This window comes from Phacochoerus africanus, chromosome 4 (genome assembly GCF_016906955.1).
Source record: "Phacochoerus africanus isolate WHEZ1 chromosome 4, ROS_Pafr_v1, whole genome shotgun sequence".
Classification (NCBI taxonomy): domain Eukaryota; kingdom Metazoa; phylum Chordata; class Mammalia; order Artiodactyla; family Suidae; genus Phacochoerus; species Phacochoerus africanus.
Genome location: NC_062547.1, coordinates 69,885,743 through 69,910,573, shown reverse-complemented (window position 1 = coordinate 69,910,573; position 24,831 = coordinate 69,885,743). Strand labels below are relative to the sequence as shown.

At 53.6% G+C, this 24,831-nt stretch overlaps 1 protein-coding gene across 12 annotated transcripts in view; it reads right to left on the bottom strand.

Annotated features, from left to right (window-relative positions):
- DNM2 (dynamin 2) overlaps positions 1-24,831 on the bottom strand; it is a 98,251-nt gene that overhangs the window by 514 nt on the left and 72,906 nt on the right. For 3 of the 12 annotated variants that reach the window (XM_047777065.1, XM_047777071.1, XM_047777069.1), the window contains 9 exons: positions 22,582-22,633; positions 21,621-21,632; positions 17,853-17,966; positions 12,189-12,298; positions 8,519-8,630; positions 7,808-7,972; positions 2,932-3,164; positions 1,676-1,930; positions 312-1,193 (listed from right to left, as the gene is read on the bottom strand). In XM_047777065.1, coding sequence (XP_047633021.1) covers positions 1,127-1,193; positions 1,676-1,930; positions 2,932-3,164; positions 7,808-7,972; positions 8,519-8,630; positions 12,189-12,298; positions 17,853-17,966; positions 21,621-21,632; positions 22,582-22,633 — 1,120 coding nt within the window. In that variant the 3' untranslated portion in view covers positions 312-1,126. Of the gene's footprint in view, positions 1-311; positions 1,197-1,675; positions 1,931-2,931; positions 3,165-7,807; positions 7,973-8,518; positions 8,631-12,188; positions 12,299-17,852; positions 17,967-21,620; positions 21,633-22,581; positions 22,634-24,831 lie in introns of those variants that run through there. The other 9 variants (XM_047777064.1, XM_047777067.1, XM_047777066.1 and 6 more) reach the window with 4 other exon arrangements.

Below are 24,831 nucleotides of genomic sequence, written 5' to 3'. Positions count from 1 at the left end.
CCTGACCACTGCACAGTTTGGGGTGGAGGGCCAAGATCCTCCTCCCCTCAGTAATTCTGAATTCTGCCTCAGGCCCCCATCCTGATCTCTACTGCCAGTGCTGTGTTGGGCTGCAGCCAGGCCTCTGAGTATGGGTGGGGGGAATATCTGCTCCCATTCCTGAGGTGTTAAGGAAAGGTAAAAGCTCTTCACTCTAGAAGAAGCAAACACTCCCCCAAGGGCACAGTGCATGGTGGGAGCCCCGCTGGGGGGGAAGGCCAGCAGCCCACATACTCAGCCTAAACGTCAACACAAAAGGCCCACACAGCAGCCACCAGAAGCGTCTTCCCTTTATTTTAGTTTATTAATAGGATACAGAGTGCAGGCACTTACAGTGGTCAAACCGAGCGAGCGAGCGAGCGAACGAGCGAGAAGGTCTGCTCAGACAGGCTGCCCGGGGCTCACCCGGTAGAGGAGGCTTCTCCACCCCTTAGCCCTCAGCCCAGGCTGCCCTGGAGACCCCGGGTAAGAGAGAGCGGGGTTGGCCGGGGCCGAGGGTTTTCCGGACCTGGCAAAGGCACCTCTGGCAGCTGAGGCTGGGCCGTGCGGTTAATACGGCCAAGGAAGGAATATGTACAACTTGGGCGGGCGGGTAGCGCTGGGCCCGCTGGGCCTGGCTCTCCACTGGGAGGTCTTACTGCCAAGAAGCAGACACTCCTTGTGCCCCAGCAAGGACTAGGGGTGCAGACCCCCTTGGTGCTGTTTCTAGAAGGCCTGGTCTGCTCAGGCTTTCCTGGCCAGAGAAGCCCATGGGTGAGGCACCTCAGCCTGGCTCCCTCATTCAAGATGGTGCTCAGGCGGCAGCTGCCTGCTCTGCTACCTGAGACCCCCATCCCCCAAAGTGCAACACCCCGGCTGTCCTCATCCTGGGCTGCCAGGGCCCCTCCATTCAGTGCTGTGTCCAGCTGGAGATGGGGACCAGGCCAGCCCCTGCCTGGGGCCGGGGTTAGGGAAGAGTCAGGGGCTGCCCACAGGGAGCCTGGTCCTGCATGGGGACTGGAGGGCCAAGGGCGGCGAATGGGCCCAGACCAATGAAGCTCCTGCACCGAGGGTGCTCGAGGACCCCAGAGAAGGTGCCCCCCGCAGCCTAGTCGAGCAGGGATGGCTCGGCTGGGCGGATAATGGTGGGCCGGCTGGGCGCAGCAGGGGGTCTTCTGCTGCAAAGAGAATAAAGACAGATGGGGGAGGGGGGATGGCAGTGAGGCTGGAAGCAGGGCCAGGACCAGAATCCAGGCCCCACCACCCCTGCCCCAGGATGCTGCCCCATGCTCCTTTGAAGGCTGCTAGGGTGCCAGGCTGGGGTATCAGTATCCCTGCTGTCACTCCCTTGCTTTGTGACCCTGGGCAAGGCAGGCAATGACTGATGTGTGTGTCCTCAGAAAGGAACTGGGTCAAAACCAGAAGAAGGGGCTCCATGTGAGGGGTTCTGAGCTACGTGGCGGGCCCCTTTGCCCAGGGAGCAGACAGGTCTGGGAGCCCGGGGGTCTCCTTGAGTCCCCCACTCTGGGAATTTGACCTCTCTGGGCCTCAGTTTCCCCACCAGCCCAAAGGGGTACCAGTGACCCCTCCACTCCCTGCATGGGATAGGCTGGTGGTTCTAGATGACAGGTGGCAAGGGGAGGGTGTCCAGCCTTACCTGGGGACTCCGGGGGGTATGCTGGGTGGAATCCGAGCTGGTCGAGATGGGATCTGAGGCGGGGCCGAGAAGGGGTCATTGTTGGCAAACACGCCAGGATGGGGTCCAGGCCGGGATGGGATGGGGGGTGCGGAGAAGGAGGCTGCTGCCCCCACAGGCACAGGAATCAGGGGGGGCCCCGGGGTGGGGCCCCTCACTGCTGGGGGCCGGCCCGGGGGGTGCACGCTGGACACAGGCCGGCGTTGTGGAGTGGGGCTGTGGAGGAAGTAGAGTGTGTGAGCAGAGATGGTGGGTCGGTGCACCAGCCATATCAGTGTGGCCGCAGAAGCCCACGAGGCAGGGCATGGGGTGCTGGCCAGGGTGACCTCCTCTGCGACACAGACGGGCACCAGTGACCACCCAGCCAGATGCACATGAGTACTAGTTCCTGGGCAGACAGCAGCAGAGAAGCGCTGGGACCCTCAGTCCAGCCCAAAGACCTGAGCTGGGGCGCTAGCACCCATCCTTGGCCACGAAGGGCTCCTGCTTCCTTCTAGCCTTGCTCCCTCGGGCACTTCCTCTCACTGGCCCCACTAAGGCCTCCCCACCTCCTCCAATCCACCCCCTATAGCCAAAGATCCTTTCAGAGCCCAGCCCTGTCCTTCAAATCAGGTCCAAATACCTCCAGAGGCTGCAAGGCGCACAGGCCCCTGTCCCAGGCTCCCTCTGAAGCAGAGCACCTGCTGCCCCCCAGGCTGGATGCTCTGCCCTCTCCCCAAGGCTCCCTGAGGGCTCAGGGGGGCTGGCACCTTCTGAGATTTCAGTGACTAAGCCTCTCTCCCACCACCTCCACTATCACTGGTTAGGTGGCCCCTTGCCCAATGCTCTGACTTGCCCATGCCAGGGTCTCATTTCCATCTCACCTCTAAGGTGGTCAGGGTGGGAGATGCTGGTTACACCCTCCACATGTCCATCCAGATTCTCCCCACCTGCCATTCTCAGCTATGCTCTGTGCTCCAGTAGGCTCAGCCCTATGGCCAGGGTTGCCCAGGCCCCCTGCTCTCTCTGGCTTCTGTTTAAGCTTAGCCAAGGGAAGGCACCAGGAGACAGGCGAGCTCTTAACCTGCCTTCAGGCCTAGGCGGGGCGGCAGCCCCTACTGTGGCAAGCTGGGTGCTGCACCATTTGTGGTCAGGCCCCTTCACCCCGCCCACCCGTGGGCTGTGCCCTGATGGACACTTGGGGGGAACTGGCCTGTGGGTGACCAGGCCTTGCACACCTGTGGCTGCTGGTGCTCTGGAGCCAGGTGTCATCAACGGGCGGGGGCACTGGCGTGGACACGGTGCTGGTGCTGATGTCCCCAATGATGTTGAGTGCCTCCTTGAGCGCATGGTACATGCGCAGCATGTCGTCCCGCCGCTGGGCCTGGTCAGCTGACTCCTCCATGAGGCTGCTCTGGTCGGCTGATGAGTATAGGTAGGCCAGCAGCTCATGGTGGATGAAGGCCTTCGTCTGGGGGCAAGGGTTGGAGAAGTCAGGGCTTCCCACCACCCCAGCCAAGGACTCGGCTGACCACTGTGCTGGAAGAACGTCCAGCACACTTGGTGGGGCAGTGTCTTTAACTTTACTGCAGATCATGGGGAACGTTTACAACAAGGTGAGTTTTCCACCCAGTTGTCTCCTGAGGTCCCTCAGGGGTGCTTGATAGTGTTCTTTCAACCCATTTCATGAGATTCTTATGAAACTTATCCCTAGAATCTTGTCTCTTTTATTGCCATCTTTTGTCCTGTCATATCTTGAAACTGGCTTCTGTTCAAAACTGCCAGTATCTGTTCATGAACGTTGTACTTTGTTTCTTTCTGAATCTTTCTACGGGATACAGTGGCTTTTCAAGTAATTTTCTTGGGGTTTCTAGATACACATGTTTACGTTTATTTGAGTGTCTACAAATAAGACACTAAAAAGAGGAACATTTTTTCCTATTTTTGTTTTCAGTGTTCATATCTTTAAATTATTTTTGTCTAAATGCATTGGCCAGTAACTCTACAAGAAGGCTAAATAAAAGTGGAAGTAGCCAACTTGTTCTTGATTTGGGGGATGCTTCCAGAGCTTCCCCATTAAGGGCAAGAGTGGATTTGAGACTGAAATACATCCATTCAATGGATATATATCTTGTAACAAAAGTCTCCTTCTACAATTAACTTTTTAAGAATGAATGTTGATAGCTTACCATTAGAGAAACACAAATCAAAACTACAATGAAGTATCACCTCACACCAGTAGCCATTATCGAAACATCTACAAATAATAAACGCTGGAGAGGGTGTGGAGAAAAGGGAACCCTCCTATACTCCTGGTGAAAATGTAATTGGTGGAGCCACTATGGAGAACAGTATGGAGGTTCCTCCAAAAACTAAAAATAGAGTTGCCATATGATCCAGCAATCTCACTCCTGGACATACATCCAGAAAATATTAAAAACTCTATTCGAAAAGATACAGCACCCCAATGTTCACTGCAGGACTAATTACAATAGCCCAAGACATGGAAACAAACCAAATGTCCATCAGCAAATGAATGGATAAAGATGTGGTGTACACACACACACACACACACACACTGGAATACTAGTTCAGACAATGGAATATCAGCTCTAGAAAGAGAAGAGGAGCTCCTGCTGTGGTGCAACAGAATCAGCAGTGTCTTGGGAGATGCTGGGACATGGATTCTATCCCTGGCCTGGCACAGTGGGTTAGGGATCCAGCATTGCTATGGCTCCGATCCCTGGCCCCAGAGCTCCATATGCTACAGGGAGGCCAAAAATGACCAAAAAATAAATAAAAAAATAAAAAGAGTTGAACTGGGAGTTTCCACTGTGGTGAGGTGGGCTAAAAGTCCAGTGTTGCCATAGCTGTGGTATAGTTTGCACCTGTAGCTTGGATTCAGTCCCTGGCCTGGGAACGTCCACATGCCACAGGTGCAGCCAATAAACAAATAAATAAATAAATAATAAAAAGAGATAAGCTATATCACTCAGCTATCAAAAAGAATGAAATAATGCCATATGTAGCAATGTGGATGGACCCAGAGATGATCATACTAAGGTTAAGTCAGACAAAGACAAATATCATGTTATCACTTATATGCAGAATCTAAAATATAATATAGGAGTTTCCTGGTGGTATAGCAGATTAAGGATCTGGCATTGTCACTGCTATGGCTAGGGTTCAATCCCTGGCCTAGCAACTTCTGCATACCACTGGTGTGGTCAAATAAATAAATAAAATGATACAAATGAACTTACTTACAAAACAGAAACAGACTCACAGACATTGAAAACAAACCAAAGGGGAAGGGGGGTGGGGGGGGAAAGACAGATTAGGAATTTAGAATTAACAGACACAAACTACTATATACAAAATAGATAAACAATAAGGTGCTACTGTATGGTACAGGAGGCTATATTCAATACCTTAGTAATAAAGTATAATGGAAAAGAACATGAAAAAGAACATACACACATATATATAACTGAATCACTGCTGTAATACCAGAAACTAATACGACACTGTAAATTAGCTATACTTCAATTAAAAAATTTATTTATTTTTTATTTTTTTTTTGTCTTTTGTCTTTGTTGTTGTTGTTGTTGTTGCTATTTCTTGGGCCGCTCCCACGGCATATGGAGGTTCCCAGGCTAGGGGTTGAATGGGAGCTGTAGCCACCGGCCTACGCCAGAGCCACAGCAACTCGGGATCCGAGCCGCGTCTGCAACCTACACCACAGCTCACGGCAACGCCGGATCGTTAACCCACTGAGCAAGGGCAGGGATCGAACCCGCGACCTCATGGTTCCTAGTCAGATTCGTTAACCACTGTGCCATGACGGGAACTCCCAATTAAAAAATTTTAAAAAAAGAATAGATATTTTATTTTCTCAAATGAACTTTCAATATGTGCAGAGGTGACTGTGCTGGATGGTCTTTGACTTGTAAATCATGTGAATACATTTGCTATCCAAACAAATTTTGAAAAACTCGTAAAAGGGAAAATAAATATAACCTAAATACACAGTGAAAACTCCTTTGTCCACCCTGGCCTCCTTAAATTCCAAGCTCCCCTTCTAGGGTGCAACTGGTCACCAGGTCCTCAGACAGACTTCCAGATTTCGATGTATATTAGATTAGATAGGTAGGTAGGTAGATAGATAATAGATACATAAAGATTTATTGATTTCCCCTTCTGTTTTTACACAAATGGAGTCTTTCTGATTATTGTTATCTCTATACCTTTTCCACTTAATAATGAAACATTATAGACCTTGAGATAGTCCTCATCCTTTTGCTTTTTTGTGGGTTTTTTTGTCTTTTGTCTTTTAGGGCCGAACCTGTGGCATATGGAGGTTTCCACGCTACGGGTCTAATTGGAGCTACAGCTGCCAGCCTACGCCATAGCCACACCAGATCTGAGCCGCGTCTGCGACCTACACCACAGATCACGGCAACACCAGATCCTTAACCCACTGAGTGAGGTCAGGGATCAAACCCTCAACCTCACGGTTCCTAGTCAGATTCATTTCTGCTACGCCACGACAGGAACTCGGTTTTTGGTATTTTTTGCAATAGAAATGGATGTTTATTTAATGGATTCTAGTAAATGGATAGAATTCCAGTCTTTGGCCACTATAAAATAATGCCAAAAAGAAAAACCCATGTACATGCTGAACTTACGCGTTGGCAAATATCTCTGTGGGAGAAATTCCTATAAGTAGAACGCTAGGTCAAAGCATACATTCATTTAATTAAATTAATTTATTTATTTCATTTTGGGGTGCCCCATGGTATATGGAGCTCCTAGGCCAGGGATCAGATCCACCATAGTGGTGACCTAAGCACTGCTGCATCCTTAACCCACTGTGCTGGGCCAGGGATTGAACCTGCTTCCCAATGCTCCCAAGACCCACCAATCCTGTTGCACCACAGCGGGAGCTCCCATACATGCACTTTCAATTTCATGGCTGCAGCACCCTACATACTGCATATTCCATCAATATGTGGCGACTATACCAGGACCTATGTAATTTAACAATGATCACCACTGAGGAGGAGACTGGGAAAGAAGGAGTGAAAGGGAAGAGACAGGACTTTTGTTTTATTCCCTGTCATATTTAAAGCTTTCTTAGTCACAACACAAACCAAACGGGGGTATGTAGCTTTCCAAGTGCCTAGTGCTGAGCCCAAGGCCTGAGGTGTGAGGCCCCTGAACCCTCCCTGAAGCAGGAGATATTAGGGTGGCTGTGTTTCACCAAAGAGAAGCCTGAAGCTGTAGAGGCTTGGGAGCCCCAGAGGAAGCAGGGAACACCCTGCAGTGAAGGCAGGCTGGGCTGCAGGCCATCAGGAGGCCACTGCTGGAGAGAGATTCAGCCTGGGTTTGAATCCCACCTCGCACTCTTCTGAGTGACCTGGGGTAGGTGTCTTGACCTCTCTGGGCCTCTGTTTTCCTGTTTACAAAATAGGGATGACAGTGATCCCTCTGCTAGGGTAAGGCTGAAAAACTTTAGAGAAAGCGCATCTGCAGGGATTAGCTTCAGTTACCTGATTAAGCAGGACTGTGAGCTCCGTGTGCCTGTACCTTCCAGTTTTCCAAGAGGCTAGTAGGATCCTGATGCTGATGTTGAAAAGAGGGTGACTCACTCTAATTTTTTAGGCAGGAATTGAACCAAGGCCACAGCAGTGCCAATGCCATGTTCTTAGCCACTAGGCCACCAGGGAACTCCCTGATCTTTTTTTCCTGCTTTTTTTTTGGGGGGGGGGGGTGCTACACTTTTGGCATATGGAAGTTCCCAGGCTAGGGGTTGACTAGGAGCAGCAGCTGCTGGTCCACACCACAGCCAAAGCAACAGTGGGTCCGAGCCACATCTGTGACCCACACCACAGCTTGCGGCAACGCCGGATCCTTAACCCACTGAGTGAGGCCAGGGATTGAACCCACATCTTCATGGATAACAGTTGGGTTTGTAACCCGCTGAACCACAGTGGGAACTCCTGAACTCCATAATTTTTAATTTTATACAGACTGTGTTTGGGCCAAATGTGGCTGTGGCTGCCCACCCCGCCTTGCCCCGAGATACAGGGGCCCAGAGGGCCAGGCACTCACGTTATTGATCATGAGGTGCATGATGGTCTTTGGCATGAGGTCACGGATGGACTTGTTGATGATGGCCACGTATGAGTCCACCAGGTTTCGAATGGTCTCCACCTGGCGCTCTAGCTGCGGGTCCATGGAGAAGGTGTTCTCCTGGGCTCCATCCTCATTCTCTGCCTGCAAGTGGGGAGGGGAGGCAGTGAAGGGTGGCTGAGGTCTGAGGTGAGTGTGGCGAGCCCCCTTCTCTGGGAATTGCTTGCCCTATGCCACCGGCAACTGACCCTCTGGGGCTGGCCCCCAATGGCTGCATTGGTGCCATGTAGCTCTGCCTGCCCCTGGCCTGAGCGGCCCAGACTAGGGGTGACCACGGCCCAAGGTCAGCTAGCTCCTCTCACCTGGGGACTGGAACATGTTAACCAGGGGCCCATGTTCCTGCCACCTCAAGGACAGGAAGAGGAGAGAAAAAACAAAGCAGACAGGATCCTGGACCATGTGTGTCTCTGTCTTTGACTTCAGTTGGAGAACCTTCCAGGCACTGATGACAAAACCCTCTCCCTGCTTTCTGCATGGTTTGCTTAAGAGGGTATGGGCTACATACCTTCAGAGAGTTCTGGTAAACATAGCTTAAAAAGACCCATTCCTGTGAGAGGCTGGCTGCCTCTTATTCTCCCAGGTAGGGTCAGCTCAGCCCAAGGTGTGCAGACCAGGCAGGGCACTCCTCACCTGGTCCTTCTCAGGGTAGACCCCGGCTCGGAGGAATGAGGCCTTCCAGCTGTCCACGTCCTCCTGGGAGTCACAGGCCAGCTCGATCTGCCGCAGGTCCTTGTAGACATTCCTGCAGTGAGAGGAAGGGACAAGCTATAGGTGGCTTCTTTTTGAGCACCAGGAATGGGGCCAGAGTGACTGAGAAAGTGAATTTAAAATTTTATTTTGACAAAAGACCACACACACAAAAAAAAACTGGAGTTCCCATCATGGCAAAGCAGAAATGAATCTGACTGGGAACCATGAGGTGGCAGGTTCGATCCCTGGCCTTGCTCAGTGGCTTAAGGATCTGGTGTTGCCATGAGCTGTGGTGTGGGTTGCAGACGCGGCTCAGATCTGGCGTTGCTGTGTCTTTGGTGGAGGTCGGCAGCAACAGCTCTGATTAAACCCCTAGCCCGGGAACCTCCATATACCCTGGGTGCGGCTGTAAAAAGACAAAAGATGAAAAAAAAATTTATCTTGGGAGTTCTTGTTTTTACTAAGCAGAAACATACTCAACTAGTGTCCATGAGGGTGTGGGTTCGATCCCTGGCCTTGCTCAGTAAGTTAAGGATTCAGTGTTGCTGAGAGCTGTGGTGTAGGTCGCAAACATGGCTCAGATCTGGTCTTGCTATGGCTGTGGCATAGGGTGGCAGCTGCAGCTCCTAGTCGACCCCTAGCCTGGGAACTTCGATATGCCTCAGGTGTGGCCCTAAGAAGACAAACAAACAAACAAACAAACAAAAAATAAAAACAGAAGGGGCAGTGCAGAGCCTCAAGGCTGGAGAAAAAATGGATGGATGCTACGCAGTGTTTATGGACAGCATTCTTTATTTATAGGCCAGGATCTGTGCTACACACATGCCATCCTGTTCCATAAGACAGGTGCAGCTGAGGTGGCCCAGCTGTCCCAAAGTCTTCGAGTGAGATTTGGGTTTGAGGTTAGGCACAGATGGCCTCATGACAGTGCTCTCTGGCCAACCAGCAGTCAATGAGTGGCTGCCCTGAGACATCTGGAAGGAGTTGAGAGTGGGGACAGGGTGAAGGGGGACATGTTATTGTTGTTCCTCCTCCCACCTGTTGCCTGGAACATCATCATGATGGCTGGAGTTTGGGCAGCCATCTTGGTCAAAGAGGAGGAAGGCTGAAAAACAGGAAAGTGTGGGCCTTGAAGCCTGTGGGACTGCTCTGGGTGGTAAAGTCTGGATTTGACTGACATAAAAAACAAAGCTTCAAAAGAAAAAATCATGGACATGGAGAACAGACTTGTGGTTGCCAACGGGGAGGGGGAGAGAATAGGATGGACTAGGAATTTGAGGTTAACAGATGCAAACTATTGCCTTTGGAATGGATAAGCAATGAGATCCTGCTGTATAGCACTGGGAACTATGCCTGTGGTCACTTAGGATGGAACATGATAATGTGAGAAAAAGGAATGTATACATGTCTGTGTGACTGGGTCACCCTGCTGTGCAGTAGAAAACTGACAGAACACTGTAAATCGGCCATAATGGAAAAAATAAAAATCATCATTAAAAAACCAAAACACTTCTATCTTGTTTCCCCTATTATTATCCTGGGTTTCCTGAACTCACCCTTTTTTTTGTTTGTTTTTTAGGGCTACGCCCTCGGCATATGGAGGTTGGAAGACTAGGGGTCAAATAAGAGCTGTAACCAGGAGTTCCTGTTGTGGTGCAGCAGAAAGTTGAATCCGACTAGGAACCATGAGGTTTCGGGTTCGATCCCTGGCCTCGCTCGGTAGCTTGGGGCTCTGGAGTTGCCGTGAGCTGTGGTGTAGGTTGCAGATGCGGCTTGGATCTGGCGTTGCTGTGGCTGTGGTGTAGGCTGGCAGCAATAGCTCCGATTATACCCCTAGCCTGGGAACCTCCATATGCTGTGGGTGTGGCCCTATAAAGACCAAAAAAAAAAAAAAAGGAGTTGTAACCACAGCAACTTGGGATCCGAGCTGCATCCTCAACCCCTATACACCACAGCTCACGGCAACGCCAGATCCCTAACCCGCTGAGGGAGGCCAGGGATTGTACCTGCGTCCTCATGGATGTTGGTCAGATTCGTTTCTGCTGAACCATGATGGGAACTCCCTGAACTCACCCTTAAATGACACATTAGGTAATACTTTTAGCCCCTGAACAAGGGATCACAGGACCAGGGAGGGGGGATGGTGGCTGCCTGGTGTTACAGAGCCAGAAAGAGCTTCCCAGTGAACCTGTCCCACTGCAGAATCCGGGTTCTCCTGCACATCCTAGAGCTTCTTAGGCACAGGAGTGGGGGTGTGGAGAGGTGAGCCTAAAGGGCTGTAAAGGTTTTGGGAGTCTGCTGCTGGCCAAAGCGGGTCTCAGAGCTTTAGGCCAGTCTGGAAAAGAGCAGGATGCTTGCATAAAATAGATGACTTGGCTGGGATTGGTGGGTGTGGATGGGCAGTGAGGAAGGTGGTCCTGGGCTAGCAGGGAGGAATCAGTGCCTGCCAGCCAGTCATGAACAACCCTAGGCCCTGGCTGACAGCTAACCCCTGCCTTGGAGAGTCCCTGGCCCCTAGATGAAGGTATGAATCTGGGCAGGGGCCCTCCTCGGTCCAAACTCAGCCCTGCTTTCTGCTCTCAGACCTCTGGCCAACCGGGTCTCTGACTGAGCTGAGCAAAGTGTCTTTGCTTTGGCTAAAGTCTCTCACCAACACCCCTTGGAATGGGTTTACCAAGAGCCTCCTGGGCCCTTCTCTTCTCTGTCATAATGGCCCAAACATCTCATCCCCATCTAGACTTTTTTTTTTCTTTTTAGGGATATGCCTGTGGCATATGGAAGTTCCCAGGCTAGGGGATGAATCGGAGCTGCAGCTGCCAGCCTATACCACAGCCAGAGCCATGTCTGCGACCTACGCTGCAGCTTGCAGCAATGCCAGATCCTTAGCCCACTGAGTGAGGCCAGGGATCGAACCTGTATCCCCATGGATACTAGTTGGGTTTTTAACCCACTGAGCCACAATGGGAACTCTCCATCTAGACTTTAAACACCACAATGCAACAATGAGTCCCCAGATGACACATCCCTGGTGACATTCCTGCCTGGAGCGTATTCCTGAACACTAGTCTCTTGTACCTATTCAGCTGCTTCCCCCACGCTCCACATGGTGTCTCCCGGACTTCTGTCCCTCAGCATGGCCTAAGCACGGCCCCGACTGTACCCAAGCCTACTCTGCCTGTCTCCCCCATGCCAGCCAATGGTAGCTCAGTCCTTGAGCAATGCCTTTCTTGCTCTCACACCCACACATACCAGGAGTTCGATCTGCTCTGTTCGAATCCACCCCTTCCTCCTCCAGGTCCTTCGCCCCACCTGGGTGCAGCCATACCATCACCCACTTGGACCACTGCAGGAGCCTCCTCCCTGGTCCCTACCCTGGCCCTGACTCCCTCATCCTATTCCCTTCATGGCCACCAGGGGGTGCCAGTGAGCACCAGAGCTAGGTCCCATCCCTCCCTACCTCTGCCCACAGACGCCCAGTAGAATCATGTTTCTGTTCTGGCTCTTTTTCTGGAGTGTGAGTTTCCAGGGTAGGGTAGGGGCTGTTTACAGCAAGTGCTCGGTGGATGGTGCTGAATGACTGAATGAGGAGCGGGGGTGGGAAGGGCCTCACCTCTGCTCTGTGTTGAAGATGGCGAAGACATGCTTGTTGGACATGAAGCCCTTCTCCACATCACGGATTTTGAGGTTGTCCAGAGGCAGCATGTACTTCTTCTCTTTCTCCTGAGGGTGGAAGGGGATGGGTCACCCTGGGCTGGAGTCTACCATGAGGACCACCGCCCAACACCTGACAGGCCAAGGGGGCACCTAGCCCCGGGGCCTTTGCTCCTCCCCTCTACACCCATGTGGTTCCCTCACCTCCTCTGTTGCAGAAGGGCCCTCCAGGTAAGGCCTGCCCTGACTGCACCACAAAGTGCCCCTGACTCTCCCCTTGCCACTTCCCCTCCCATATCATAACATGCCACATATCTTGCTTATTGACTTAGGTCACTGTGTGTCACCCAGACAGGTCCTCGAGGGCAGGGACTCTTATCTGTTTGGTTTCCTGCTGATACAGTGGCTGCTCAAAAGCACCCAGCATGCAACCACTGAGCCAATGGAACTATTAACGCCACTGCGTCTTTATGATGAGTCTGTGAATTACCAGCATGATACTGGTTTTTAGTTTTGTTTTTTTTTTGGCAGCAACTATGGCATGTGGAAGCTCCCAGGCCAGGGATAGAACCCATGCCTCAGTTGTGACCTGCGATGGCAATGTCAGATCCTTAACCCAACTGTACTGCAAGGGAATATCCAGCATGATCCAACTCTGGAGAGGGAGACTGAGACAGTGGGTGGGGGGCAGAGCAGGAAAGCAGGGCCCCCTCGAGCTGATGCCTGAGGCCCAAAGGCTGGGGACCATGTTCAGAAAGTGCCAACTGAGTGCGGGCATGGCAGTCCTGAAGGCTTTTGGGGCAAGCAGCTCAGAGAGGACACGTCTCCTGTCCAAGGGTGCAGACCTGGTGAGTCTCAGGGCTTGGAGTCACACTCCAGAGGTCAACTGATGTTAGCTAAGCATCTACTGTATGCCTGGCACAGGGCTGGGCCCCTGCAGTTGCATTATCATTAGTCTTCTATGTGTGGGTGTGGGAGAAGGGCAGCACATTAAACGGGTTTGCTACATCAGGAAGCCAAAGCGGTGTCAGGGTCCCCCAACTTCCACTCGACCATCAGCAGCTCTCAAAGACTGATGTGAAGGGCTGCTTGTCCAGCAGCTCATGGAACCCTCACACATCACTGCCAGGGAAGCCTCACACTCAGAGAGGGATGCTGGCTGCCCAGAGCTACACAGCAGGTGAAGGGGGCCACAGAGGGGCTTTAGAAGCCAGGCCTGTGTGATCCAAAGCCAGGTCCTACCCACTGCCTGCCTGGCTGTTACCTCCTGAACGCCTCTGGATACCTTCCCCCTCACAGTAGCTCACTTCTCACCTGCCCTACCCCTGTCCTCTGGAAGACCCTAGAACAAAGCCCAACACGGCTGCTGCTTCCGAATCCAAGGGCAGCCACAGTGGTGGGGGGGAAGTGGGCCAGGGGCTCCCCAAGGGGTGGAGGACAGCTTGGAGCTTCAGAACTAGCTTCAGGAGGCATGGGCTCAGTCCTGAGGTGCTAGGAGCTCAGATGAGCCTGACTCCTCTGCAGCCATGGGCCCTTGGGCAAGTCACAGCCCCTCTCTGCCTTAGTTTCCCCAGTGGTCCTCCTGATGTAAGGCGAGCACAGACACTGTGAAGGTTCTGAACCCCTGCCCGCGAGATGCCAGGGCGGCTTTGCTTTTGCTTCTCTCTTGTGCTCCAGAGTCAATCCACTGGGCTCTGGGTGAGGAAGAAGTAGGGCGGGGCTCCTCCAGCCCAGGCCATGCTGAGGGGCCAGGAGAGGAGCCCGGTGGCCACAGAGGAGGGAGCCCCCATTCCCACTGCAGAGTTAGGAGCCCAAGCGGAGGCAGGCAGGCCAGGCAATGCGGAGCCCGGAACCCTCCAACCTTTCGGGGAACAGTCTGGGGGGCTTTAGAAGCAGCAAGGGCAAGAGTTCCTGGCCCGGAAGTTTGTGGAAGAGGCTTTGTTGCCCCCACCCTCTTGTGTCATGAGGCAGGAAGCTTCCAGTCTGCTGGCCAGGCCAAGTAACTGAGTCACAGTCCTTTTGGGCCCTGAGTGAGACACCACATCTGGAATTGTTTATAGTGTGATTCCGCCCAGAACGCAGCGGCTGCCTTCCTGATGCTGCCGGCGCGCGCGCACACGCACACACACACACACAGAACACAAACACACACACACAGACACAGAGGCATACACATACCTCACCCCCACGCCGACCCCCAAAGAGACCTTCTCCTGCGCACACAGGCCAGGGACCCAATTCCTCCCTCCTGTTCACCCCCACCCGCCTCCCCCATCCCCACCGCCTCCTTAGGATTTCCTGAAAACCCACAACTTTCTCCAGATGCGAGCTGGCCCCAGCCGTGCCACGTCAGAAGAGACGAAGCAGATCGTCGCGGGCGGAGCAGTGCCTTCCTCGCCTGCTCGGAGGTGCTGAGGCGAGGTGGCCCCACTGCTGCCCAGGCGGCCCACGGGATGGACAGCCGGCCCCGCCAACCCAGTGTTCAGACTACCTGTTCAGGGGGCTCTGAATGTGTACAGTAGTCTGCACATTGGTTAGGCTGGGCTCGGGCGAGCGGCGCATCAGGATGGGCCCCCCAAACTTGCTGCCACCCCCACACTGAGGCAGCCTCGGAGGTGAGTGTAATTGCCCGCAACCCTGTTTCCCACAGGGTGGAGACTTGGACAGAAGATTCTGGAATAAAGAAGAAGAAGGGTCTGGGGGTGGGGGGGAAGTGGGGAGAGGCACCAGGGAAAGGCAAAAGCCGCCCTGGCTCTGGCCAAGGGGGTGGGGGCTCTGGCCGAACACTTGCCCTATTTCTACCCTCCTGTAACCAGCTCCTTTTGGTTCTTTTTTCAATAAAGAAATACTTGTGGCCTGCCTCTCTCTGAGGCTTCTCTAAGAAGGCGGCCTGACCCTGAGGGGGCCACCCTGTGTGTGATTCTGAGGGTCCTTGCTGGGACCCTAACTTGGCAGGGAGGAGGGTGGACGGGGGATGGACAGACAGGCAGGATTTCGCGCCCGCCCCTCCGGATCTCAGCCTGCTTTGTGTCTGGGGCACACACAGGGCCCCATTCACGGGTCTGCTGGTTCTCATTACTGCTGCCGGGCGCTCGACCCTCCTCCCAGCACTTCCCCTGCCTCTGCTCTGAGGCCCCCTGGGGAGGGTCTGGGGCTCCTGCTTTCAAGCCCCAGCTGAAGGAGGAACGAAGGGCTTTTCACAAAGTTAAAAACAGGGCTCGCAATGGTGCCAACCACCAGGCTGGGGTTTGGGCCGAGAAGCCCCTCTCCAACTTCATTCCCAGCTCCAAGGCTCCCCAAAGCCCAAAGGCGCCACCCAGCTCTTGGCTTGCCTGGCAGCTGACGCACCACAACTCAGACTGGGTCTCAGACTGCGGGGGTGGGAGGAGAGGGAGAAAATGCGAAATTGTCATCCCCACCCCCACCTCACCCCGGCCATTGTGAGGCACAGTTCTGGCCACTCGGCTCCCTTGAGGAACGCCTGGCCCTGCTCTCCTTTTGCATCCCAACCTTGTCTGGCTCTGGGGTCCTGGACACTGTATCGCCCTTACCCCCTAGTTTAGAAGCAAGTGCCAAGACAGGGTCCCTCCTGGGGTTCCAGGACATTCCAGGGATGAGTCTCTGCCTCATGGAGTGGGATGATGACATTTTATGCTCAAACACCCATATTTGGGAGAACAGCTTCCGGCCTGGGCAGTGGGGGATAGTCCAGGTATGGGACTGAGGTGCCTTGAGTCAGGGAGCAGGTGCCCTGTACCCATCATGCTGGGACCCTTCCCTACTCTGTGATGTGGGGGCAAGTCACTGTCAGACCTTAGTTTTCTTACTTTCCTGAGGAAGAAGAGAATGCCCTCCACGTGTGGCCATAGTGGGCTCTCCTAGCCAGCCAGCCTGGCAGAGGGCAGGGGCTTCATAAACAAGAGGGCTACCCCAGGGCCCTGACAGAGTTCTATCTGCCTTCTCTCTGAGCTTGGGTGGAAATGTGCACGGCTGGGCATAGGCCTGCATGTCCTGGAATGGGGTCAGATCCCAGTGAGGCCCCAGGTATGGGTGTCTTCTCAAATCCCCCCAAGGGAGGAATGCCAGGTGGGGCAGCTCCACAGGTAACCAGAGAAACCTGGACTCTCCTTCAAGGGCACCTGGGCCACGTTGGAAACTGTGCCATCCCAGGTGAGCAAAAACTAGATTCTGGTCAGGGGCCCGTGAGCAGAGCAATGCAGGTGCCTTCCTCATCAGGGGCCTCTCTCCCTCCTTTGGACCACATGGTGAGAGGCATGAGGGCAGCCATCTTGGACCATGAGGAGGAGCCATGTGTTAGGGTGGCGATGGGGGAGGCGGAGCCTGGGCCCTGGACAGCCCCATAGCACAAGGCTGCTCAGCTCACTGGGACGCAGACAAGAAATAGACCTTTTTTTGCAAATACCTTCATTTGAGGCCTCTGTCACAGACCAAATTGATAGCAACCTAAAATACCACCTTAATGACAGGGACAGCTGGTGGGCCTCTCATATAACAACCCAGGATAACGAGGAACACAGTGCCCCTTGCTGGTGGCCCTTGGAAGCCAGTGTCAGAGTGGCAACAGGCAGTCACACCAAAGGAATGGCTTCACTCCTAGGCAACCAAGTCACGATAACGTTCTGTTAAGAGAACTAAGTGATGGAGTTCCCATTGTGGCTCAGTGTTTAACAAACCCGATTAGCATCCATGAGGACATGGGTTCGATCCCCGGCTTTGCTCAGTGAGTTAAGGATCTGGCATTGCCGTGAGCTGTGGTGTAGGCCACAGATGTGGCTTAGATCCCACATTGCTATGGCTGTGGTGCAGGCCAGCAGCTACAGCTCCGATTGGACTCCTAGCCTGGGAACCTCCATGTGCCATGGGTATAGCCCTAAAAAGACAAAAAAAAAGAAGAAGAAGAAGAGAACTAAGTGATGAAATGGACCAGTCAGGACAGAAAGATGGACTGAGGCGGAGGAGGGGTGGGGTGCACTCACTCACAGCCCCATCCACAGGCTCAGGGAGACCGAGGCACGAGGCAGCGTGCAATCCTACTCCTATGCTTCTTATTCCTGGTGCTGTTCCCAGAGACCTCCCTCATCCTTCTGATGAGGATGTGTCCATGTGGAATGATTTGAAGACAGTTGCAAGGACTGTCCTTGCCTTACTTCACAGATGGGGAAACAGTCCCAGAGAGGCTCAGGGCCTAGTCAAGCCTGTAGACAATGGAACCCCAGCAGCCTGGCCATGAGCCTGAGTCCCTGTCCCAGGCCATGTCCCCTTCGGAAAGCTCCCCTTGCTGTAACTTTGGAGGGTAGGATCAGTTTTGAGCCTGCCAGCAGTTCCCCTCCACCATATTGCTCTCCTCCCCAGGGAGCCCAGCCCCCACCAGGCCTGATGCCTCCGAGAACCATGAGGGGCCAGGAGCTAATGCACAGTGGTGCCTCTGCACACCCAGCAGCCCTGGCCAGGACCATGTAAAAGGTGAGTTCTGGGCACAGTGGCGCTCAGGGAGCCTTTCCCGATGGACAAGTGGGTGAGTGAGTGCCATACAAGGAAGCAGGTGTAGGGGAGCCCACCTACTCTTGCCTGACCGCCCCTCCTTGGCTGGCCAGCCACTCACCTCCTCATCCTTGTACCAGGACAGTGACTCGGCTGTCAGCACAAACCAGTATTCCTTGGAGCCGCCCTTCATCAGGCTGATGTTGTTGATGGTCAGCCAGCCCCGACGGATCACCTGGAAGGGGCGGGAGAGCAGGGCTCAGCAGGGGACAGCGGCCACCGCCCAGCCCGCCCCGCCCCAGCACGGTGGCCAGTGCCCTCACCCACAGCAAGGTGGGAAACGGGGGACGATGATTGAGACACCTCGAGTCCAAAGCCAGGCAACCCATCTTTACCTTGCCCCAAGCACTTCCCGCTGGAAACCAAGATGGGGCCTGCATTGGACAGCCAGGGACTCACTCACAGGACCCAGGCCTAATGGGGAACTGGGTCCCCAAGGAGGCCCTCTGTGTTCAGGGTTAGGATGAATTAGCACAGGTGGCAAAAGCTAGGCCAGCTGGAAAAGGCCCAGAGAAGGGGTCCCAGGCTCGTGTGGGGACCATGTCCCATGGGATGTGACAGTGAAGGAATCACACTTGTCTTGGGAGAGGCAGGTACCAGGGACACCCTCTGGCCCTGCCTCCCATGCTCTCTGGAAGGTGGCTGTGGATAGAGGACTGGAGGAGTCACCCAGGCAACGGGCTGGTTCTTTCTTTCCTTCCAGGGACCAAGTGACAGAGGCTGGACTCCACTGCCTGGCTCACTGAGGCAGGCCCTCCTGCTCTGACCAGAGTCCAGGCCAGCTCCCACCCCAGGGCTCCCCTTCCCACAGGCTCTTTTCAGAATATAAGGGATGCCTCCACCCAGAGGACTGGGGACAAAGATTTGAGCCCAAGCGACCTGCCAGGGATCATGTCCCACTCTAGGTTTCAAGCCCCATGGCCCACTTTTCTCTGATACATCTTGTTCCTGGCCTGGGAGACCCCTGATTGGGGCTTGTCTGGCCAGACGTGTCATCTGAGCAGCAGGCAGATCCCAGGCCTATTCGAGAGACTCACCTGACAGCTAAAGGCGGGCAACTTGGGGGCCACACCCCCATGTTCCCTGAGTCATGGAGGCACTTGTAGGCTGGGGCCCCCCACCATTCTGCTCTGGGGACCCTGGGGCAGCGGAAAACATGCAGAGGCATAGGCAGTGACAAACTGGGCCAAGCTGCAGGAGGTAGCTGTGGACAGCTGGGGTGGGCTGGCATTGTGCCCCTAGGGTGGGGTGGGGCTTTGGGGGGGTGTCTCTGGGGCCCACAAGCCTCCCTGATGGATGGGTTGCAGGAGAGGCTTTATCCTGTCTACCCCGACTTGCCCACATAAGAGTATATGAAGGCAGAGGCACCCAGGGACCCCTGTACCATACAGAAGTCCCTGCCCCAGGCTGGAGACACCATGAGATGCCACCTGGAGGCCCTTGCCAAGGCCAAGGGTACAGTTTTCTCTCTCCCTGGGATGACGAGATAGCACTTGAGAGTCTTGCGGTCATCAGGGATCAGGCAGGGACTGTCAGCCCTAAACTCACCCTGGTTTGCCCAGGATGTACCGGTTTAGGAGTCAAAGTTCTGGGAGCACCCTCAGTCTCGGGCTAAGCAGATCTCTGGACCCAGGCCCCCGGTGGTCCTGCAGGACCCAGGAAGAAGCCCCTGCATCTGGGAACTGTGCACAGCTCCACACCTACTTCCTCGCTCCCCCAGGAGCAAGGGAGGTCCTGCCTTGTCATCATCCAGGCCTGGAGTGGGTGTCCCTAAACTCATCACTGACTGATAGCCAGGGCACAGGAGGAGGCTGTGTGTGCTAGGTGCTCACCAGAGGAGAAATCCTCACGTGGCAGGGCCTCCACACTCCCAGGCGCAGCCTGGTTCCCAAAGGGGCTCACAGGTTCCACTCGCCCCCCTCCCTTGGAGGGCTGGCTCGCCCGGCTCCACCCTGGGTTAGCAGAGGTCAGAACTGGCAGATGGGGCCCTGATCATGCTCCAGGGCATGTGACACGGAGTAGGGGCACTGCCTGGGCCATGCCGGGAATGGCACATCTGCGCCTTGGGGCAGGAGTCTGCTGGTCAGGCCCAGAGACGCCCATGAGGTCCCTCTGCCCTTGAACCACCCAGGGAGCTGCCTGCGTGGGAGTCTGGTGGTGGTAGGGGTGTGGATTCAGAGACAAAATCCCACCCTGGGGAGGAGCAAGCTGCAGGCGGCAGACATAGGCGCCAAGTCTAGAGGAAAAGGAGTGGTCAGGCCTCCTCATCCATAAGCCAGATTTGTGCCCCAGCAACTGCACTTAGAAATGGGGAGGGAGGGCGGGACCAGGGTAAGTTGGGGAGACAAAGAGGCAGGTGGGGTTCCCGTGCTCTAGGGCGCAGGCATGCTGGGGGTGGAAGGAAGGGCTGGCTGCCCAGCAGCAGCATGGGAAGCAGGCGAGAAGCGACACAGATGGGGCCTGGGTCCTCAGCAGGGATGGACACCACAGGCGCCATAGCCACTCATATGGCAGGGCTGGGCTTTGTGGCTGAGGGTGTGGAGTCCGGCAGGAAAAAAAAGACTAAAACTCTCAGGCTGTGGGGTGTGTGGGGAAACATGCCCCTGGGCTGTATGGAGGGAAGAAATCATTCCAGTTAAGAGGGCACTGGGAGAAAATGGGAACCACTGGCCCAAGGATAATCCATTCCTCCTGTGATGGCCTTTGACCAGGCCAAGCTTTGGCCCTTTCTGCATCTTCTAGGCACTGGTATGGAATCGGCTTAGCTACTGGAAAGATCCTGGGGTCACCAGAAGATCCTTGCCAGAGGGTGGTGGTAGGGCCCGCCTAGTGCCTGGCAGGGGAGGGTATTGGGGAGAAGGAGGTCTCTATTAGGTCTGGTGGCCCAGGCCTTGATCTCTAAGGTAGAGAGCCAGCTGCCCAAAGGTGAGCATCTTGAAAAGAGCAACTCTCAGATGTGAGCAGGGCCTCTTCCCTGTTGGGCTGGGCTGGGCCACACACACAGAGCGGGTGTTACCTACAACAGGGATGGCAAATACCATTCACCAATCAATGGGTAGCACTGTGGTGAGAATTTTGGGCACAGTGGGAAAGGATTCTGGGATTAACTAGTAATGTCTGCCGTAGGCAAAGGGACAGGGGCAAATGGAACAGAACAGCTTAATCAATCATCATATCTGCTATGGAGCCAGTAGATAGTGGCAGCATCCAGGAGAGTTCCCTGATCGATTGGTCATGTCTGTCATGGGTATAGGAAGGGTGTCACATGCAAAGTTACTGTGTGGAAAAAAATTCCTTGACCAGTCAAGGCACATTTGCCACACAATGGGGAGGAAAATGCCAGGGGCACATGACAGGGGAAAGGTATGGGGAAAAGAGTGTTGGATCAATTAGCAATGTCTGCCATGAGAACAGGAAGGGGAAATTTCTGCATGGTGCTTACACTGGCAACAGTGGTGGCAGTGGCAAGAATAAACCCTATCAGGGCTTGAGCAAAATCTTCCCTATCCAAGGATGTGAAAGGGGGAAGGCCTGGGGTGTGAGCTGAGTATTTGCCATCCCTGACCTAAAGGAAACTAGGTAAATGTGTCCAGAATGTGCTGGAGCAGTGGGTGCCCCATGGGGAGAGCAGTTAGGTTAGTATTTGTGTGAGTCAGCTTATGCCCACGACAACATGAAGTCTGGCATGCGGCAGCCACAGCAGGGAGTTTTTAGGTTAGCTTAATTTTTAGTTGTTCTGTTATTTGGGGGTGGTGATATTATGGGGTGGTGGGGTCTCCACCACTACCAGGTACTCTAATATTTGCTATCACACTAAGTGAGTACTTACCAAGATCTCCCCCTTTGAAAATGCAAAGTTAGGGTTGTGGGTAAATCAAAGAAGAGCAGGCGGAGGAAAAGAGACATAAGGGACATGAAGGGATGGAGAAAAAGCAGGAAAAGCACAAAAAATGAGGAGAAAGAAGAGCAGGGGGGGAAAAAACAGCAAAAGAAAAAAAAAATTACATGCTATTAATTATATTCATGGTGTTAATATTTAATTCATTATCATTTCCCGAAACAAAAAAGCAACAACATATGTATTACCTATGGCAAGCGCAAAAAAATCATGCAGTGGTTACACCCTTCTTTTCCAGAGGGCTCTGTAATCGTGCAAGATACACAGCAGAGCCCCCACCCCCACCCTATATGGAGAAGGCAGGGGACACTGGCAGAAATTTTTGCAAAGATGGTATGTTTTCTTAAGCGGGGTTGAGGGGGGGGAAAGGGCACCTAATGCTGGCATACATAAAGCTGTTCTTATTTTCACAAGGCTTCTGGCTGGGGTGTGACATCAAGGTAGAGAACCCCTTACAATGGCTCTGGGTTTCTCCAGGAACAAAGGGGATCAAAGAACCCCCAGGCTCCCTAGAATTGCTTGTCATCACCAGCCGCCCACCTGGCCCCTCCCACAGGCTCTCTGGGGCCAGGAACCCAATTTGGCTGTGGACACCACAGGGGGCTGGTCTGCCCCTCTCCTTAGTGTCAAGTTCTAGCCATGGCCTTGGGTGTCAGACAAGGCTGTCAGACAGCACCTTGTGAGGGTGCAAAATTTGCCCCCAAGGCCCTGCCAGAGCTTCTGCTCCCAGTTTCCCCAAATATCAACACCTTAGTGGACTTGAGAGGCTGGCGGGGAGGGGAGTTCCATGTGGGACATGCCATGAGTCAGGTACCATCACTGGGCTCTGTGGTCCCTTGGTGCCCTCCCGCCCTTGAGGGTGGAGCTGCGAGCCCGGGGAGGGGTGGGCTACCTGGTTGGGGATGGCTCTCTTCTTGTTCAGCTGTGTGCTTCTCTGCTGGGCACTGCAACCAAAGCACAGAGAGGGTTCATGAGGTGGGATGCCCAGAGGGACGAGGAGCAAGGGCCCTTGGGGCCCAGACGGGGTTCTCTCCCGAGTCGGGAGCCAAGGGACCAGCTATGGGCCATGGCAGAGAGAAGCCCCCTGCAAGCAAAGGGTGACCCAAGGGAAAGAGCGCAGGCTCGTAGAACGAATGAGGAAAAGTATCATCAAATTCAACCTTGACTGCTAGACCCTGATCTTGGCCACTCCTGAGTACGCCAGCTATTTCCAGGAGTCCCTGGATCCTGGAGCCTCCACGATGTGGCATGGGAAGCTGGATGCCCAGGTGGCTGGGAGGAAGCTGTGCTGGCTTTGGAGTGACCTTCAGTGTTTGGGGGCCAAACTTGAGGTTCCTTCCTGCTTTCTCCTATCCCAGCCCTGGCCCCAGGTCCTGAGTGGCTCTAAGCATAAGTCCATCCAGCCTTGGAGGTCAGACTACAGGACAGCTGTTTGCCAGGAAAACACCACTTATCTTGGAAGCTCCTAACCCAGTCAAGGTCAGTGTGTTTCTACAAGGCCCATTATTTACTGACGGTCCCAGATCTCTTTTCTACATCTATGCTATTCCTTGGCTAGTTCATTTGTGTTTTGTTCATGAGCATCTACTCAGCTCCCTTGTTTGTCCTAATATATTTTCTTTTATTTTTTTTTTTGGCTGCACCCACAGCATACAAAAGTTCCTGGGCCAGGGATCAAACCTGAGCTATAGCAGTGACCCAAACCTGAGCTGCTGCAGCGACAATGCTGGATCCTTAACCTGCTGTGCCACAAGGGAACTCCCATCCTAAGAGATTTTCTACTCAGACCATCATGTTAGCACCACCTGTGAACAACTGGTATCTCCTCCTACTTAGGGTCATATTTTCTCTTCTTATCTTATCCTATTAGCTGGAACTTTTGGATCAACATGAAAAGGCAAATCATCTTGTTTCATTACTTTGCTGACTGCCTCTGGGGTTTTACTTTAAAGTTCAAGTTGGCTGTTATGTAAGGTAGAACATATATATGTGTGTGTGTGTGTGTGTGTGTGTGTGCGTGCGTGTGTGTGTGTGTTTGCACATATGTGTTAAAGAAGTATGCTTCTGTTCCTAGATCAGTAAAGGGTAGACCACTAAGAATGGAAGGAGGGAGGAGTTCCTGTTGTGGCACAGCAGAAATGAATCCAACTAGTAACCATGAGGTTGCGGATTTGATTCTGGGCCTCACTCAGTGGGTTAAGGATCTAGTGTTGCTGTGGCTGTGGTGTCGGCCAGCAGGTGTAGCTCTGATTCTACCCCTAGCCTGGGAATCTCCATATGCCGTGGGTGTGGCCCCAAAAGGCACCCAAAAAAAAAAAAAAAGAGTGGAAGGAGGGAGTTCTCGTCGTGGCTCAGTGGTTAACGAACTTAGTATCCATGATGATGAGGGTTCAATCCCTGGCCTCGCTCAGTGGGTTAAGGATCCGGTGTTGCCATGAGCTGTGATGTAGGTCACAGACATGGCTCGGATCCCACGTTGCTGTGGCTGTGGTGTAGGTTGGCAGCTACAGTTCCAATTCGACCCCTAGTCTGGGAACCTCCATATGCCGCAGGTACGACCCTAAAGAGACAAAAAGACCAAGAAAAAGAAAAGAAAAGAAAATGGAAGGAGGAGTTCCTGTTGTGACTCAGTGGGTTAAGAACCTGATATAGGAGTTCCCATCGTGGCGCAGTGGTTAACGAATCCGACTAGGAACCATGAGGTTGCGGGTTCGGTCCCTGCCCTTGCTTAGTGGGTTAACGATCCGGCGTTGCCGTGAGCTGTGGTGTAGGTTGCAGACTCGGCTCGGATCCCGAGTTGCTGTGGCTCTGGTGTAGGCCGGTGGCTACAGCTCCGATTCGACCCCTAGCCTGGGAACCTCCATATGCCGCAGGAGCGGCCCAAGAAATAGCAAAAAGCCAAAAAAAAAAAAAAAAAGAACCTGATACAGTGTCTGTGAGGATGTGGGTTCGATCCCTGGCCTTGCTTGCTGAGTACAGGATCCAGTACTGCTGGTAGCTGTGGTATAGGTTAAAGATGTGGCTCAGCTTCCAAGCGGCTGTGGCTATGGTATAGGTCAGAAGATGGAGCTCCAATTTGACCCTTAGTCTGGGAACTTCTATATGCCACAGGTACGGCCCTAAACAAAAAAAAAAAAAAGGA